Source organism: Coregonus lavaretus (genome assembly GCF_964263955.1).
Source record: "Coregonus lavaretus genome assembly, contig: HAP1_SCAFFOLD_1563, whole genome shotgun sequence".
In the NCBI taxonomy this organism is placed as follows: domain Eukaryota; kingdom Metazoa; phylum Chordata; class Actinopteri; order Salmoniformes; family Salmonidae; genus Coregonus; species Coregonus lavaretus.
Genome location: NW_028160484.1, coordinates 85,667 through 105,000, shown reverse-complemented (window position 1 = coordinate 105,000; position 19,334 = coordinate 85,667). Strand labels below are relative to the sequence as shown.

Below are 19,334 nucleotides of genomic sequence, written 5' to 3'. Positions count from 1 at the left end.
CAATGTTTCAAGTTCGTTGGGCCGGACCCAGTTGATAGTTGATACAATGTTTCAAGTTTGTTGGGCTGGACCCAGTTGATTGTTGATACAATGTTTCAAGTTCGTTGGGCTGGACCCAGTTGATACAATGTTTCAAGTTCGTTGCAGACAGGCCATGTGTAACCAATGTGATTTATATGATATTTATCTTTCAAATCAGGATATTTTCTAACTGCAAATATTTGTTGGCTTTATGTAGACTATTTTTACATAATTGGCAATGGAAGTAGAAGTTACTTTTTAGGTTTGTATCATTTTCATTTAGATTTGGATAGAATTTTGATTAACCACATTACAATGATTTAGAGATATGAAGACGTTATTATCAATTAAATAAAACTGTTTCACAAAAAATGTGCATATGAAAACCATAACAACTGACACGCAGATCGGTAGAAATGGTAAGATAAATTGGCATTCCACATGAGAAAGGTTGCCGACTCCTCGTGTAGCCTACTACCGGAAACTTCCGGAGAGTAACGGCAGAATCTGTGAAAGCCAGCCGGAGGAGAATAGTTGGGTCAGGTTAAGTTTTTTCTTCTTCTGGTTCTCTGGATCTCTGGTGCCCTCGGGGCATCAAACCTTAAGCTTAAAGCTCAATGCATATAGTTGATTTTATTAAAATTCATAGGGTATGTCTATATGTGGAAAAATACACGTTTAAATTTTTTTAGCAATCGATTGGTCGAAAGAACAGACAACTTTCGGTCGACCAATATTTTTTTTTCCAGTCGGGGACATCCCTACAACACACACACACACACAACAAATGTCAACACGCACACACACACACACTAAAATGTAGTGTGCACTAACGACTCCTGTGGCTGTATATCAGCGTCTATGGAACAGGGTTATATTGGTGATTCCCCTTGCCACTTTATGGTTAAGCCAATGGGTTTTTGGTTTTGTCTTGCCTTCGCCTACTCAACATGGCATCTTATTGGCTGGTTTGCGTAGCTTGCTTACGAGGGAGGATGTTTCAGTTAGAATCGTCCCAGCGAACAAGCACCAAGCCAGCGGTAAGTTGTTGGTTGCAAAGCACTATACGTCGAAAGTGATTTTTATACTCCCAAGTGATGATGTAAATGTATAATTTATATCAATTTGTTTGTAAATGTTATTCGAACATCACACATAAGATGCAGTGTTTTTTTTGGTGAATATTTGTTGTGCATTTTGTTGTAGAGAATTCCAGCTAATACTGGCTAGCAACTTTACTGTGTCTGGGGGGGGGGGTTGTATATTTTGTACAGTGCGTGAGTGCAGAGTTGGATGGCGAGCCGTGCATTGCATGACGTGCAATGTTGTGCTGTTCCTATCAGAATAAAGCTCCATGACTGGTGTTACAAGATGGAGTTCGTGTTGATGACTGATTGTACACAACGCAAGAAGAGTACTGTTACATCTAGTGTGTACTAACGACTACTGTGTTTGTATAGTGTGTACAAAACGACTACTGTGGGTGTATATCTGTAGTACTGACGGTGCAGTCTTCAGAGCAGGAGGCGATGCAGTGGTCATCAAAAGGGTTCCACTTGACATCCAACACCCTGGCACTGTGACCACACACCCTGGGGTGGTGGGGGTCTACTCTACCAGTCTGGGAAGAAGGAGAAGAAGGCGGCCAGGGGAAAGAAGAGGAAGAGAGAGGATATATGGTGTATAATGCGTTCACTAGGCTTGTCAAGCAATAATGAACACACACACACACACACGACCAAATCAGACCAGTAAAAATCCTCTTACAGGAGGAAGTGGTGTAAACAGGAAATTACATAAACAGGAAGTGAGGTCACTCAGCAACGTGGGAGAGGCTATACCAAAGATTATGGATACACAGACAAGATACATGTCTCTCCGCCCTAACAATGGCAGTCGTTGTCCACAAATCGGCACAGCGGGCTGTCTAGCACCCGCCTATCCTTTCTTTGGATTGGTGGATACATCTCATTATTGTAATCATTTTTTTGAATATTCGATTAGGGTTGTTGACGTCAACCGGCTGTATTCAATTGAGAGAGAGGCTGTGCTACTAGCCTCATGACATGAATATGCATAGCCATCTCGAGACGAACTCTGATTGAAAGTGTTTTTTTTTCTCAAAGTTGCCCGGGGATGTCACGTTTCCTACTTATATCAGTACGCTCGTAACAACTTAAGTGTTACGAAACTTCTATTCGATCAAATAAACCTCACGTAGCAAATAAGCCATTTTTTGTTGTTGACCAAATACTAAATAAATCTCATTGACCTTCATACATACGTAAAAATGTATGCACACATGACTAAGTCGCTTTGGATAAAAGCGTCTGCTAAATGGCATATTATATATTATATATTATATACAAAAACTCCTTGCTTGGTGGGCGAAACAACGAGAAAAAAAACGCCACCTGGTGGAGGGAGACAGATTTTCAGCCGAGTCGGACCTCTCTCCCTCCTCCTCTTCCTGTCTGGTTATACAGACACACCTGGAGCACAAATTGATGACGTATGTTGCGCTGCTGAGAGCCGGGTGGAGACGAATGGATTACAATAATGATATGTATTCACCATCCCAAAAACAAGGACAGGCAGGAACTAGACAGCCCGACGTACCGCTTAGTGGGCAACGAGAAGGGAGAAGAGGCGTGTCTCTTGTCAGTATATCCATCATCTTTGGTTGTCCTGACGAGCACAGAATGAATAGAACGGGCTTTGGAAGCTCCAACCCTGGCAATTTGACTGGTGAACTCATTGGTACACTCACAAATGGCTGCCTGGTATTGTGACGCAATCATTTCCATGGCATTTTGGAACGTTCTATAAACTGATGCTGGATTGCCATGGTAATGTAGAATGTTCATTCAAATGATACTAACTGATGTGTCTCTTGCAATGGAATGTATTTTTTGTTGTTGTAACTGTCAGTTGAATTCACTCAACAAATCACAGCACAGATTGAAGGGTACACTTCCTGCTTTTACTTCCTGCCAGGGTACACTGTACATTATATTATTATTATTATTATTATTATTATTATTATATTATTATTATTATACACTGAACATGGCTGCCAGTCCACCCACTATGCCATCATTGACTTGAATGGAGAAGCCCTTTCAATTCATTCTTATTTATATGACCCTAACCTCTGCCCTAATCATTTTACATTTCAACGGGGTAGGGACGTCCCAAGTATACCAGATAGCAAGGACCGAGCCCTTCCCAGCTAGCAAGTTTAGCTAACTGGCAACAAAAACAGCTGGGTGCAAGTTAAAACTTGTGATGTTTATTTTCGATGGGCAATGGAGAAATAACTTGTAGGAGTATTGGTCACCATACGAAATCGGATGTCACCATGACATGCCAATGAGCTAACGCAACGACAAGCTGGTGTGAATGACCAGTACAACGGTGTTGTATCGAGGTGCTTCCCACTGGGCAGCAGTTGCTTCACCGGGCAGCTTTATCACATGTCGCTGGCGGTAGCTAACGTGGCAAATGTGTCCCATCCCACTTGATTATACAGTATGTCGAGTACGATAGCAGTCTACAAGAGAAATTAATTTGTAATATTGGTGGTAACCATCTGGATGTCACCATGAAACAGTCTACTGCTCAATGGAGAGAGTTGGCGCTGGCAACACAACAACACAGGGTGTCCTTCGCTCCCGATTACTGCAGTCCTGTAGTAATTTAGTGTAGCCAATATCAGGCCAGTAAGGAGAGAGAAGTAGCTAGATTGTGTAGCTCAGCCAAACTAAACTGCAGGTCCGGACCCAGAGAAGGGTAAATCCAGACAACATTGCATTTTGTTATATAAAATACATTATTTTTAGACGGTTTAAAAAATATATATATATATATATATATATATATCAACCGGACGCAGCTGCCTCTAACTCAGCAATCTCTCCGTCTCGCTGTCTAATCCAATGGCGTGGTTATATGCAAATACAAGAGGCCGCGTCTTACCCAATCACATTAATGTAAATATCCTTGGCGGGACCTTGAGACAAGCGGGCAGAAATAATCAGAAAGATTTGACAGCGGTTCAACTGTAAATAGCACAGATAGATACTGATAACTAAACTCGTTCTTTGTTAATATGGCGTGTAAAAAAAAAAAAAAAAAGAGTTTACTCTGAAAACCGTATATTCAAAGACGAGTGGCCGAAACAGTATTTATTTATTAATTCTCCCCGCAACTAGCACAAAACCAACGTGCCTGAAATGCAGGGAGTCCGTATCTCTGGTGAAAAGTGGCCATGTTAAACACCATTATGACACCAGGCATAGTAAACTGGATCAGACGTATCCCCTGAACACGGAGGTGAGAACAAACAAGATTAACCAATCAAATCTCAATATGAGACGTCCACCAAAGTCCTTGTCAATTCCCTGCCAGCCCAACAAAGTGCAATGGAGTGTTCACTGAGGATAGCTAGGGTTTTTTGGAAAACACACACAAAAAAAAAATACACTTTTCAGACGCTGAGATGGTAAAATAACGCATGTGTGAAGTTGCTGACACCTTGCTTGAAGGTAAACAAAAAGATGAGCTCAGGGAAGAAAACGTGGCTTTGAAGGAGCAGGCTGGTGATTGGCTCTGAAGGAGCAGGCTGGTGATTGGCTCTGAAGGAGCAGGCTGGTGATTGGCTCTGAAGGAGCCGGCTGGTGATTGGCTCTGAAGGAGCAGGCTGGTGATTGGCTCTGAAGGAGCAGGCTGGTGATTGGCTCTGAAGGAGCCGGCTGGTGATTGTGACCCTGTCCCTTTCTGGGGAAAGATGGCGCCTGCAGCGGATGTCCCTGTTCTCAATAAACTGCCGCTACACATCCTGACCACGTTTGGGCTCCACAGACAGCTGTGGAATCAGCCTTCTCTTTATTAAAAACAAATACTGCACCAGGCTCACCAATGAACACCTGCACCAGTGTCTCAGAGTTGCTCTCACGCCATTTGTGCCAAAGTTCAAAGCGTTGGCAGGAGTCAGAAAGTGTAATTTCTCTCATTACTGCAGGGCAAGTCATGATTTGTATTATTTTTCAAAGGCCCCATGTACAATGGTTCACAGTGCACTTTTTTTTTTTGCATAGACAATTATGCAACCGCTTTTGTTCTTCAGCAATGTTGATGCAATGTTGCACGTTTACAATCGAAAGAAGTTGTAATTAATTCAATTCTTAGTCTCATTTAATGTATTTAATGTACATTTTATATAACAACATGTTTCCTAAGTCGTAGTCCACTATGTTTGTTACTACGCTGACCCACAGCGCCGATAAAGGACCATCTCCATCCGGACCTTTGCCACCTGGGGAATGTGTCAGTGGACCTTCTCAAATAGTAGTTGAGTACCCCTCGTTTAGCCCCTCCCCCCGGTAACGTACGTGATGGATGGAGAGGACCAAGAATGCCCCGCCCCCGGAGCATTCCGTTACTATGGCAATGAAGCGTGGGTTGACGGAGCAGTAGTGGTTGTCGTGGACGCTGTGTGTGATCGGGATTCCGTGGTAACCGTGGTCTTTGGTGGAGGCCTTACCGTAGACGTGACGGAACTTAGAACTACGGTACGGAGGGCACCATGACATCTAGGAAGAGGAAGAGGAGGACGATTACAGTGTTAAAAGATGATGAAGATGGAAGAAGATCATGATTGTATATGAACAGGTGGGATACACACACAGGTGGTTTAAGGACAGCTTGCGATTGTCTCTCATATGCTATTGAGAGGTCCAGTTGGACAACAATGGGTGTGTGTGTGTGTGTGTGTGTATGTGAGTGAGAGTGAGTGTGTGTGAGAGTATGAGTGAGTGTGTGTGAGAGTGTGTGTGAGTGTGTGTGAGAGTGAGTGTGTGTGAGTGAGAGAGTGTGTGTGAGAGTGAGAGTGTGTGTGTGTGTGAGAGAGAGTGTGTGTGTGTGAGAGTGTGTGTGTGTGATTGAGTGGTGAATCCTCACGTTTTTCCTCTCCATATCGTCTTCCTATAATAAAGACTAAGAATAGACTAATCCTTCTATTGTCATATTGTCTTATCTCATACATAATGCACTGTTTTCCCTCCTGGCTACGGCGTGTCCTTAGTGAGTCTTTAATCCGTAACACCCTCTCCCGTTGCCTGACTGACTGGGACAAACAAACAATGGCACACACGACCTTTGACATTTGACCTTTAGGCAGGACAATAGAGTCGACAGTGTAATAAGTCATGGAAGTCAGAACACACAGCAACATACCAACAACTAGTATTACCTCTAAGCAGGAATGGAAGTTAAGCTAGCCCGCCAGCTGACTAGTACTCTTCAGACTGGGCTAGTAGCTTAGTGGGTAAGAGCGTTGTGCCAGTAACCGAAAGGTCGCTGGTTCTAATCCCCGAGCCGACTAGGTGAAAAAAAATCTGTCGATGTGCCCTTGAGCAAGGCACTTAACCCTAATTGCTCCTGTAAGTCGCTCTGGATAAGAGCGTCTGCTAAATGACCAAAAAAAAAAAAAAAAAAAAAGTAGCAAACTAGCTCTGCGGCCAATTATGTATTTTGAAGTATCGCATCGCACAGAGTTTGGACCTCATGTTTCCCAGGCTAGTAGAAATCACAGTCTACTAGTCCGGCTGGCCAGTGCCCAAAAATCCTTAAGTTTCATCAATGCCTCTAAGACCACAGGACATATTTTATTCCCGCAAAGTAGATATAGCTCAAGACTGTGTTAGTCCACCGAGCTAAAGCATAGAGCGAGTGTTGGGGTCACCAGTAGTGATTTGGCTTTGACCCCTCACTCATTACCTCACCTGCACAGCAGGTTATTCACAAAACCACAAAACATTGTTATCTATATCGTTAAACATCGTTAAACATCGTTATCTACATCGTTAAACATCATTAAACATTATCTACATCGTTAGCCTTCAAAGTATTCACACCCCTTTACCTTTTCCATGTTATGTTACAGCCTGAATTAAAAATGGATTATGTTTTTCGAAATGTTTACAAATTAATGAAAAATTAAAAGCTGAAATGTCTTGTGTCAATAAGCATTCAACCCCTTTGTTTATGGCAAGCCTAAAAAAGTTCAGGAGTAAAAATGTGCTTAAGTCACATAATAAGTGGCATGGACTCATCTCTGTACGGTCCCTCAGTCGAGCAGTGAATTTCAAACACAGATTCAACCACAAAGACCAGGGAGGTTTTCCAATGCCTCACAAAGGCCACCTATTAAAAATAAACAGACATTAAATATCCCTTTGAGCATGGTGAAGTTATTAATTACACTTTGGATGTTGTATCAATACACCCAGTCACTACAAAAGATACAGGCGTCCTTCCTAACTCAGTTGCCGGAGAGGAAGGAAACCGCTCAGGGATTTCACCATGAGGCCAATGGTGACTTTAAAACAGTTACAGAGTTTAATGGCTATGATAGGAGAAAACTGAGGATGGATCAACAACATTGTAGTTACTCCACAATACTAACCTAATTGACAGAGTGAATAAAAAATATTCCAAAACATGCATCCTGTTTGCAACAAGGCACTAAAGTAATACTGCAAAAAATGTGACAAAGCAATTCACTTTCTGTCCTGAATACAAAGTGTTGTATTGGAATTTCCCCAAACAACACATTACTGAGTACCACTCTCCATATTTTCAAGTATAGTGGTGGCTGCATCATGTTATGGGTATGCTTGTAATTGTTAAGGACTGGGGAGTTTTTCAGGATAAAAAAAGAAATTGAATGGAGCTAAGCACAGGCAAAATCCTAAAGGAAAACCTGGTTCAGTCTGCTTTCCACCAGACACTGGGAGATGAATTCACCTTTCAGCAGGACAATAACCTAAAACACAAGGCCAAATATACACTGGAGTTGCTTACCAAGATGTTCTTGATTGGCCAAGTTACTTTTGACTTAAATCTGCTTGAAGACCTATGGCAAGACTTGAAAATGACAGAGTTTGAATCATTTAAAAAGAGTAAATGGGCAGATATTGTACAATCCAGGTGTAGAAAGCTCTTAGAGACTTACCCAGAAAGATAAAATTTCCAAAAAAATGTCTAAAAACATGTTTTCACTTTGTCATTATGGGGTATTGTTGTGTGTAGATGGGTGAGAAATGTTGTAATTGAAACCATTTTGAATTCAGGCTGCAACACAACAACATGTGGAATAAGTCATGGGGTATGAATACTTTCTGAACGCACTGCATCTACTGTAGCACCCGATATGCCCTGGAATTATTACAATATAATACAAATAATATATGCCAATTTATCCAAAGCGACTTAGTCATGCGTGCATACATATCTTACGTATGGGTGGTCCCGGGAATCGAACCCACTATCTCTACCAACTGCGCTACAGAGGACAGATATATCCTGACTAGTATCAATAAGGGGGGGGGGGGGGGGGGGTCATCAGTTCAACCCTGAGAAAAACATCAACAAGTGTCCAGAATGAGTTGAAGAAGCCATAAATCATGTCTCCCTGCTTGGTCTTACCTTTTGAGACGGTCCTAGATCCGGAGCCTCCGATACAATAACCCCTTTACAGCATCTCATAGGCTAACGGACGACTCTCTCTGCGTTTCTGGCTGAGCGCGGGGCGTGGCGTGTCTTAAGTCGTTGGGTCGGGCCGGGCAGGCCGGGTGTCCGGTGGAGGTGGATGTTTTGTATTGCGGCGGTCATGCATAAATAACACTGCAAGCTACAATACAGGCACATCCCTTCACAAGAGTGTGTGTGTGTGTGTGTGTGTGTGTGTGTGTGTGTGTGTGTGTGTGTGTGTGTGTGTGTGTGTGTGTGTGCGTGGATATCACTTCACAGGACGTCGTTTGATAAATATGATTTAATTTCATAACAAGTCACACTACTATTAAAAACATTAATTAATTAACCCTCATTGACTCATTGTACCAAAAGCTAGCTAGTGCCGTCGGAAAGTGTTCACACCCCTTGACTTATTCCACATTTTGTTGTGTTACAGCCTGAATTTAAAATGGATTAAATTGATTTCTCACTTCTCGCCCATCTACACACAATACCCCATAATGAGACATTTTTGTACATTTATTGAAAATGAAATACATAAAAATATCTAATTTACATAACTATTCTCACCCGAGTCAATACATGTTAGAATCACCTTTGATAGCGATTACAGCTGTGGGTCTTTCTGGGTTGTACAATATTTGCACATTATTTTTTTTTAGAAAATCCTTCAAGCTCTGTCAAATTGGTTGTTGATCATTGCTAGACAAGTCTGGCCATTGATTTTCAAGCAGATTTAAGTCAGAACGGTAACTAGGCCACTCAGGAACATTCAAATGTCGACTTGGTAGGCAAGTCCAGTGTAGATTTAGCCTTGTGTTTTAGGTAATTGTCCTGCTGAAAGGTGCATTTGTCTCCCAGTGTCTGTTGGAAAGCAGACTGAACCAAGTTTTCCTCTAGGATTTTGCCTGTGCTTAGCTCCATTCCATTTATTTCTATCAAAGGAAAACTCTGTAGTCCTTGCCGATGACAAGCATACCCATAACATGATGCAGCCACCACCATGCTTGAAAATATGAAGAGTGGTACTCAGTGATATGTTTGGGGAAAATCCAACACAACACAACACTTTGTATTGAGGACATAAAGTTAATTTCTTTGCCACATTTTTTGCAGTTTTACTTTAGTGCCTTATTGCAAAAAGGATTCATGTTTTGGAATATTTTGTATTCTGTACAGGCTTCCTTCCTTTCACTATCATTTAGGTTAGTAATCCCTGAGCGGTTTCCTTCTTCTCTGGCAACTGAGTTAGGAAGGACGCCTGTATCTTTGTAGTGACTGGGTGTATTGATACACCATCCAAAGTGTAATTAATAACTTCACCAAGCTCAAAGGGATAGTCAACGTCTTTTTTTTTTTTTTTTACCCATCTACCAATAGGTGACCTTCTTTGTGAGGCATTGGAAAACCTCCCTGATCTTTGTGGTTGAATCTGTGTTTGAAATTCACTACTCGACTGAGGGACCTTACAGATAATTATATGTGTGGGGTACAGAGATGAGGTAGTCATTCAAAAATCATGTTAAACACTATCATTGCACACAGAGTGAGTCTATGCAACATGTGACTTGTTAAACACATTTTTTATCCTGAATTTATTTAGGCTTGCCATAAAAGGGGTTGAACACTTATTGATTGAAGACATTTCTAAAAATATATAATTCTACTTTGGCATTATGGGATATTGTGTGCAGATCAGTGACACAAAATCTCAATATAATCAATTTTAAATTCAGGCTGTAACACAACAAAATGTGGAAAAAGTCAAGGGGTGTGAATACTTTGTGAAGGCACTTGTATCCTTGTAAAGTGGTGTTTCATACTCTTAGGTCTAAGTGTCTGTTGACATCGTTTCCCTCCTGAGTTAATGGAAGAGAATACAATCATATAGGAGAATAGTATATACAGTGGGGGAAAAAAGTATTTAGTCAGCCACCAATTGTGCAAGTTCTCCCACTTAAAAAGATGAGAGAGGCCTGTAATATTCATCATAGGTACACGTCAAGTATGACAGACAAAATGAGAAAAGAAATTCCAGAAAATCACATTGTAGGATTTATAATGAATTTATTTGCAAATTATGGTGGAAAATAAGTATTTGGTCAATAACAAAAGTTTCTCAATACTTTGTTATATACCCTTTGTTGGCAATGACACAGGTCAAACGTTTTCTGTAAGTCTTCACAAGGTTTTCACACACTGTTGCTGGTATTTTGGCCCATTCCTCTATGCAGATCTCCTCTAGAGCAGTGATGTTTTGGGGCTGTCACTGGGCAACACAGACTTTCAACTCCCTCCAAAGATTTCCTATGGGGTTGAGATCTGGAGACTGGCTAGGCCACTCCAGGACCTTGAAATGCTTCTTACAAAGCCACTCCTTCGTTGCCCGGGCGGTGTGTTTGGGATCATTGTCATGCTGAAAGACCCAGCCAGGTTTCATCTTCAATGACCTTGCTGATGGAAGGAGGTTTTCACTCAAAATCTCACGATACATGGCCCCATTCATTCTTTCCTTTACACGGATCAGTCGTCCTGGTCCCTTTGCAGAAAAACAGCCCCAAAGCATGATGTTTCCACCCCCATGCTTCACAGTAGGTATGGTGTTCTTTGGATGCAACTCAGCATTCTTTGTCCTCCAAACACGACGAGTTGAGTTTTTACCCAAAAGTTCTATTTTGGTTTCATCTGACCATATGACATTCTCCCAATCCTCTTCTGGATCATCCAAATGCACTCTAGCAAACTTCAGACGGGCCTGGACATGTACTGGCTTAAGCAGGGGACACGTCTGGCACTGCAGGATTTGAGTCCCTGGCGGCGTAGTGTGTTACTGATGGTAGGCTTTGTTACTTTGGTCCCAGCTCTCTGCAGGTCATTCACTAGGTCCCCCCGTGTGGTTCTGGGATTTTTGCTCACCGTTCTTGTAATCATTTTGACCCCACGGGGTGAGATCTTGCGTGGAGCCCCAGATCGAGGGAGATTATCAGTGGTCTTGTATGTCTTCCATTTCCTAATAATTGCTCCCACAGTTGATTTCTTCAAACCAAGCTGCTTACCTATTGCAGATTCAGTCTTCCCAGCCTGGTGCAGGTCTACAATTTTGTTTCTGGTGTCCTTTGACAGCTCTTTGGTCTTGGCCATAGTGGAGTTTGGAGTGTGACTGTTTGAGGTTGTGGACAGGTGTCTTTTATACTGATAACAAGTTCAAACAGGTGCCATTAATACATGTAACAAGTGGAGGACAGAGGAGCCTCTTAAAGAAGAAGTTACAGGTCTGTGAGAGCCAGAAATCTTGCTCGTTTGTAGGTGACCAAATACTTATTTTCCACCATAATTTGCAAATAAATTCATTAAAAATCCTACAATGTGATTTTCTGGAATTTATTTTCTCAATTTGTCTGTCATAGTTGACGTGTACCTATGATGAAAATTACAGGCCTCTCTCATCTTTTTAAGTGGGAGAACTTGCACAATTGGTGGCTGACTAAATACTTTTTTCCCCACTGTATGTAGTATTGTCATTCATGTTATTGTAATTACATTCAAGCTCCTGCAGGATTATTACAAACATACATTTACCTTGTAAATATATCTGTCTGTCCACAGCACAAGTCAGCTGGATGGAGGACATGTGATTGAGTATTGAAATAGAAGAAGATGAATGAATGGACCCGCTGTATTATACACTAACAGGACCAGATGTGTTAGAAGATGAATGAATGTACCTGAATACACACCTGGTCTTTCCATGACTGACCAGGTGAAAGTTATGATCCCTTATTGATGTCACTTGTTAAATCCACTTTAACCAGTGTAGATGAAGGGGAGGAGACAGGTTAAAGAAGGATTTTTAAGCCTTGAGACAACTGAGACATGGATTGTGTATGTGTGCCATTCAGAGGGTGAACGGGCAAGACAAAATATTTAAGTGCCTTTGAAACGGGGTATGGTAGTAGGTGCCAGGCGCACCGGTTTGAGTGTGTCAAGAACTGCAACGCTGCTGGGTTTTTCACACTCAACAGTTTCCCGTGTGTATCAAGAATGGTCCACCATCCAAAGGACGTCCAGCCAACTTCACACAACTGTGGGAAGCATTGGAGGCAACATGGGCCAGCATCCCTGTGGAACGCTTTCGACACCTTGTAGAGTCCATGACCCGACGAATTGAGTTTGTTCTGAGGGAAAAGGGGGGGGGGGGGGGGGGTGCAACTCAATATTAGGAAGGTGTTCCTAATGTTTTATCCAATCAGTGTACACTAACATGACTAGCAATGGGATTTAATTAGTTCAGTTCAAACAAACAACTGGAGAATGAAGAGGGATAAATCATATACCGTTTTGAGAAGACAGACAGTCCAGTTTCCTGTCAGACAGGATAGATGTGGTGAAACAGTATATTGTATTTGGACGTGAGCTTTCTGTCTAACAAAATCCATCGTGAGAGATCTATCCGTGGTGTGGAATGTTTGGAACCTTATCCAAGCAGTCCCCATTCAATCTGAGGAGATCTGAGTACATCCGATTGGTGGTTGCATTCTGATTGGTGGGTTCAGGCTGAGGAGAGGATCTGATTGGTGGGTTCAGGCGGAGGAGGAGCCGTCCACTTCCAGAGCATCGGAGATCAAGATGGAGATCTGAGAAAACGATGGTCTCTCCTCCGCTCTCTAGAGAGAGGGGGAAGAGCGAGAGAGGGGGGGAGAGATAGGTGGGGAGAGAGAGAGACGGGGAGAGATAGAGACGGGGAGAGAGAGAGATTAATAGTGTGTAAGGTTGAACTTCCTTTCTTTTCTCTCCAAAACTCTTGAGCGTGCCGTCTTTAGCCAACTCTCTTGCTATCTCTCTCAGAATGACCTTCTTGATCCAGTCAGGTTTCAAGACTGGTCATTCAACTGAGACTGCTCTTCTCTGTGTCACGGAGGCTCTCCGCACTGCTAAAGCTAACTCTCTCTCCTCTGCTCTTGTCCTTCTAGACCTGTCTGCTGCCTTTGATACTGTGAACCATCAGATCCTCCTCTCCACCCTCTCCGAGCTGGGCATCTCCGGCGCGGCTCACTCTTGGATTGCGTCCTACCTGACCGGTCGCTCCTACCAAGTGGCGTGGCGAGAAGCTGTCTCCGCACCACGTGCTCTCACCACTGGTGTCCCCCAGGGCTCAGTTCTAGGCCCTCTCCTATTCTCGCTATACACCAAGTCACTTGGCTCTGTCATATCCTCACATGGCCTCTCCTATCATTGCTACGCAGACGAAACACAACTAATCTTCTCCTTTCCCCCTTCTGATAACCAGGTGGCGAATCGCATCTCTGCATGTCTGGCAGACATATCAGTATGGATGACGGATCACCACCTCAAGCTGAACCTTGGCAAGACGGAGCTGCTCTTCCTCCCGGGGAAGGAGTGCCCGTTCCATGATCTCGCCATCACGGTTGACAACTCCGTTGTGCCCTCCTCCCAGAGTGCGAAGAGCCTTGGCGTGACCCTGGACAACACCCTGTCGTTCTCTGCTAACATCAAAGCAGTGACCCGATCCTGTAGGTTCATGCTCTACAACAGTCGGAGAGTACGACCCTGCCTTACACAGGAAGCGGCACAGGTCCTAATCCAGGCACTTGTCATCTCCCGTCTGGATTACTGCAACTCGCTGTTGGCTGGGCTCCCTGCCTGTGCCATTAAACCCCTACAACTCATCCAGAACGCCGCAGCCCGTCTGGTGTTCAACCTTCCCAAGTTCTCTCACGTCACCCCGCTCCTCCGCACACTACACTGGCTTCCAGTTGAAGCGCGCATTTGCTACAAGACCATGGTGCTTGCCTACGGAGCTGTGAGGGGAACGGCACCTCCGTACCTTCAGGCTCTGATCAGTCCCTACACCCAAAAGAGGGCATTGCATTCATCCACCTCTGGCCTGCTGGCTCCCCTACGTCTGCTGAAGCACAGTTCCTGCTCAGCCCAGTCAAAACTGTTCGCTGCTCTGGCACCCCAATGGTGGAACAAGCTCCCTCACGACGCCAGGACAGCGGAGTCACTCACCACCTTCCGGAGACATTTGAAACCCCACCTCTTTAAGGAACACCTGGGATAGGATAAAGTAATCCTTCTACCCCATCCTTACCCCACCCCACCCCCCTCCCCCCAAAAAAATTATCTGGATAAGAGCGTCTGCTAAATGACGTAAATGTAAATGTAAAAGTGCCCAGAACCACTGGTCCGAAATCTGATATTTCCCTCTAATGGTTCAGGACTAGACTAGATCCTACATCGGGTCATCTATAGTGAATAAAAATATAAAACGCAACATGCAACAACGGTTACAGTTCATATATGAGGAAATCAGTCAATTGAAATAAATTGATTAGGTCCTAATCTATGGATTTCACATGACTGGGAATACAGATATGCATCTGTTGGTCACAGATACCTTTAAAAAAAGGTAGGGGCGTGGATCAGAAAACCAGTCAGTATCTGGTGTGATCACCATTTCCCTCATGCAGCGCGACACATCTCCTTCACATAGAGTTGATCAGGCTGTTGATTGTGGCCCACTCCTCTTCAATGGCTGTGCGAAGTTGCTGGATATTGGCGGGAACTGGAACACACTGGCGTGCACGTTGATCCAGAGCATCCCAAACATGCTCAATGGGTGACATGTCTGGTGAGTATGCAGGCCATGGAAGAACTGGGACATTTTCAGCTTCCAGGAGTTGTGTACAGATCCTTGTGACATGGGGCCGTGCATTATCATGCTGGAACATGAGTTGATGGCGGCAGATGAATGGCACGACAATGGGCCTCAGGATCTTAATCGGTTTCTCTGTGCATTCAAATTGCCATCGATAAAATGCAATTGTTTTCGTTGTCCATAGTTTGTGCCTGCCCATACCATAACCCCACCGCCACCATGGGACACTCTGTTCACAACGTTGACATCAGCTAACCGCTCGCCCACACAACACCATACATATGGTCTGCGGTTGTGAGGCCGGTTGGAGGTACTGCCAAATTCTCTAAAACGACGTTGGTGGCTTATGGTAGAGAAATTAACATTAAATTATCTGGCAACAGCTCTGGTGGACATTCCTGCAGTCAGCATGCCAATTAAACACTCCCTCAAAACTTGAGACATCTTGAGTGGCGCAGCGGTCGAAGATATCCGGGCAGCCAGCCGAGGCGGCGCACAATTGGCCCAGCGTCGTCCGGGTTTGGCCGGCTGGGATGTCCTTGTCCCATCGCATTCTAGCGACTCCTGTGGCGGGCCGGGCGCCTGCACGCTGACACGGTCGCCAGGTGTACTGTGTTTCCTCCGACACATTGGCGCAGCTGGCTTCCGGGTTAAACGAGCAGTGTGTCAAGAAGCAGTGCGGCTTGGAGGGGTCGTGTTTCGGAGGACGCATGGCTCTTCGCCTCTCCCGAGTCCATTTCGGGAGTTGCAGCGATGGGACAAGACTGTAACTACCAATTGGATACCGCGAAATTGGGGAGAAAAATTAAAATATAATAATATTGCCTTTTGTACCCTGTGTAATGATCATGATGTTTAATCAGCTTCTTGATGCCACACCTGTCAGGTGGATGGGATTATCTTGGCAAAGGAGAAATGCTCATTAACAGGGATGTAAACACATTTGTGCACAGAATTTGAGAGAAATACGATTTTTTTTGTGCGTACGGAAATGTTTTGGGATCTTTTATTTCAACTCATGAAACATGGGACCAACACTTTACATGTTGCGTTTATATATGTTTTTAGTGTATCTTCTGCCTCCAACATTCACAATACAGGAAGCAGGAAGTAGGAAGCAGGAAGTGTACGATGTACCTCGTGCCAGCAGCGCTGCATGATGTCATAGATGTTGGGCGTGGCCTTCTTGGGTCTGTAGAGGCGATGTCCCTGTGACACCATCCTCACTACCTCATGGTTAGGGTTGTGATCAAACGGCATCTTCCCTTCTGTAAACACCTCCCACATCAACACACCTGACAGACACACACACACACACACGTCAATACACACACAAATCAATAGACCGTCCACACACACAAACACACAGTGACCACCTACCGAAGGACCATACGTCAGACTTGCTGCTGTACTTGCAGAAGTTGAACACTTCAGGAGGAGACCATTTGACTGGGAACTTAGCTCCCGATGAACTAGTGTACTGGTCATCTAGCACGTACCTAACACACACACACACACACACACACACACACACGCAGGTTAGAACACAAAGAGGGAGATTGCGTAATTGAGAATCCTCCATCTCGCCCAGACCGTGAGCAGAGCAACAGGCCCAACCCCCACTATTACACCTAAGAGGTGCAGTTGAAGTCGGAAGTTTACATACACTTTGGTTGGAGTCATTAAAACTCGTTTTTCAACCACTCCACAAATTTCTTGTTAACAAACTAAAAGTTTTGCCAAGTCGGTTAGGACATCTACTTTGCGCATGACACAAGTCATTTTTCCAACAATTGTTTACAGACAGATGATTTCGCTTATAATTCACTGTATCACAATTCCAGTGGGTCAGAAAATGATGTCATGGCTTTAGAAGCTTCTGATAGGCTAATTGACATAATTTCAATTAATAATAATTTCACAAGTCAATTGGAGGTGTACCTGTGGATGTATTTCAAGGCCTACCTTCGAACTCAGTGCCTCTTTGCTTGACATCATGGGACAATCAAAAGAAAATCAGCAAAGACCTGCGAAAAACATGTGTAGACCTCCACAAGTCTGGTTCATCCTTGGGAGCAATTTCCAAACGCCTGAAGGTACCACGTTCATCTGTACAAACAATAGTACGCAAGTATAAACACCATGGAACCACGCAGCCGTCATACCGCTCAGGAAGGAGACGCGTTCTGTCTCCTAGAGATGAACGTACTTTGGTGCGAAAGGTGCTGGAGAAATGTCCTCTGGTCTGATTAAACAAAAATATAACTTTTTGGCCATAATGACCATCGTTATGTTTGGAGGAAAAAGGGGGTTGCTTGCAAGCCGAAGAACACCATCCCAACCGTGAAGCACGGGAGTGGCAGCATCATGCTGTGGGGGTGCTTTGCTGCAGGAGGGACTGGTGCACTTCACAAAATAGATGGCATCATGAGGAAGGAAAATTATGTGGATATATTGAAGCAACATCTCAAGACATCAGTCAGGAAGTTAAAGCTTGGTCGCAAATGGGTCTTCCAAATGGACAATGACCCCAAGCATACTTCCAAAGTTGTGGCAAAATGGCTTAAGGACAACAAAGTCAAGGTATTGGAGTGGCCATCACAAAGCCCTGACCTCAATCCTATAGAACATTTGTGGGCAGAACTGAAAAAGCGTGTGCGAGCAAGGAGGCCTACAAACCTGACTCAGTTACACCAGCTCTGTCAGGAGGAATGGGCCAAAATTCACCCAACTTATTGTGGGAAGCTTGTGGAAGGCTACCCGAAACGTTTGACCCAAGTTAAACAATTTAAAGGCAATGCTACCAAATACTAATTGAGTGTATGTAAAGTTCTGACCCACTGGGAATGTGATGAAATAAATAAAAGCTGAAATAAATATAATTCTCTCTACTATTATTCTGACATTTCACATTCTTAAAATAAAGTGGTGATCCTAACTGACCTAAGACAGGGAATGTTTACTAGGATTAAATGTCAGGAATTGTGAAAAACTGAGTTTAAATGTATTTGGCTAAGGTGTATGTAAACTTCCGACTTCAACTGTATATATCAGATGCTCAACATGCTCTGTAATGTAATGGGCCTAAACAAAAATAACATTAGACACTTTATGGAACACAAAGCCTTCACTATTTCATCCTGGAATATCCAAGGCCTGAGGTCATCTGCATTTGGCCTAAAGAGCAGGAACCTGGACTTCACCAAAGAAATCCGAAATACAGACATTGTCATCCTACAAGAAACACGGTATAGAGGAGACGGACCCACTGGTTGCCCTCTAGGTTACAGAGAGCTGGTAGTCCCATCCACCAAACTACCAGGTGTGAAACAGGGAAGGGACTCAGGGGGTATGCTAATTTGGTATAGAGCAGACCTAACCCACTCTATTCAATTAGTCAAAACAGGAACATTTTACATCTGGCTAGAAATTAATAAGGAAATGATCTCAACTGAGAAAAATGACCTCCTGTGTGCTCCCTATATCCCTCCACTAGAATCCCCATACTTTAATGAAGACAGTTTCTCCATCCTGGAGGGGGAAATCAATCATTTCCAGACCCAGGGACATGTACTAGTCTGTGGCGACCTAAATGCCAGAACTGGACAAGAACCTGACACCCTCAGCACACAGGGGGACAAACACCTACCTGGAGGTGACAGCATTCCCTCCCCCATATGCCCCCCTAGGCACAACTACGACAACATAACCAACAAAAACGGGTCACGACTCCTGCAGCTCTGTCGCACGCTGGGTATGTACATAGTCAATGGTAGGCTTCGAGGGGACTCCTATGGTAGGTACACCTATAGCTCATCTCTTGGCAGTAGTACTGTAGACTACTTTATCACTGACCTCAACCCAGAGTCTCTCAGAGCGTTCACAGTCAAACCACTGACACCCCTATCAGATCACAGCAAAATCACAGTCTAAATGAAATACAGGACAAAATACAAACCCTCCAACCCTTATACAGGTGCCAGCATTGGTTTGTGATGGTAAATAGACGGCTACGAGAGAGAGAGTTGTTGTTCCACAAATTGATGGAAAGTGGGGTTGGGGGAAAAACATACGACATTATAAAATCCATGTACAC

At 43.8% G+C, this 19,334-nt stretch overlaps 2 protein-coding genes across 2 annotated transcripts in view; both read right to left on the bottom strand.

Annotated features, from left to right (window-relative positions):
• The window catches only part of LOC311121756 (coronin-2A-like), a gene marked incomplete at both ends in the record, with an annotated part of 9,296 nt that extends 3,299 nt beyond the window's left edge, over positions 1-5,997 (bottom strand). The window contains 3 exons of the mRNA XM_084196210.1: positions 1,526-1,642; positions 5,415-5,615; positions 5,983-5,997. Of these exons, the coding sequence (XP_084052336.1) occupies positions 1,526-1,642; positions 5,415-5,615; positions 5,983-5,997 (333 nt within the window). The remainder of the gene's footprint in view (positions 1-1,525; positions 1,643-5,414; positions 5,616-5,982) is intronic.
• A 6,825-nt stretch (positions 5,998-12,822) lies between these two features.
• Positions 12,823-19,334, bottom strand: part of LOC311121758 (tyrosine-protein kinase Tec-like) — a 37,298-nt gene continuing 30,786 nt past the window's right edge. Inside the window, exons 17-19 of the mRNA XM_084196212.1 lie at positions 16,619-16,737; positions 16,376-16,533; positions 12,823-13,223 (exon numbers count right to left, since the gene is read on the bottom strand). Coding sequence (XP_084052338.1) covers positions 13,140-13,223; positions 16,376-16,533; positions 16,619-16,737 — 361 coding nt within the window. The 3' untranslated portion in view covers positions 12,823-13,139. The remainder of the gene's footprint in view (positions 13,224-16,375; positions 16,534-16,618; positions 16,738-19,334) is intronic.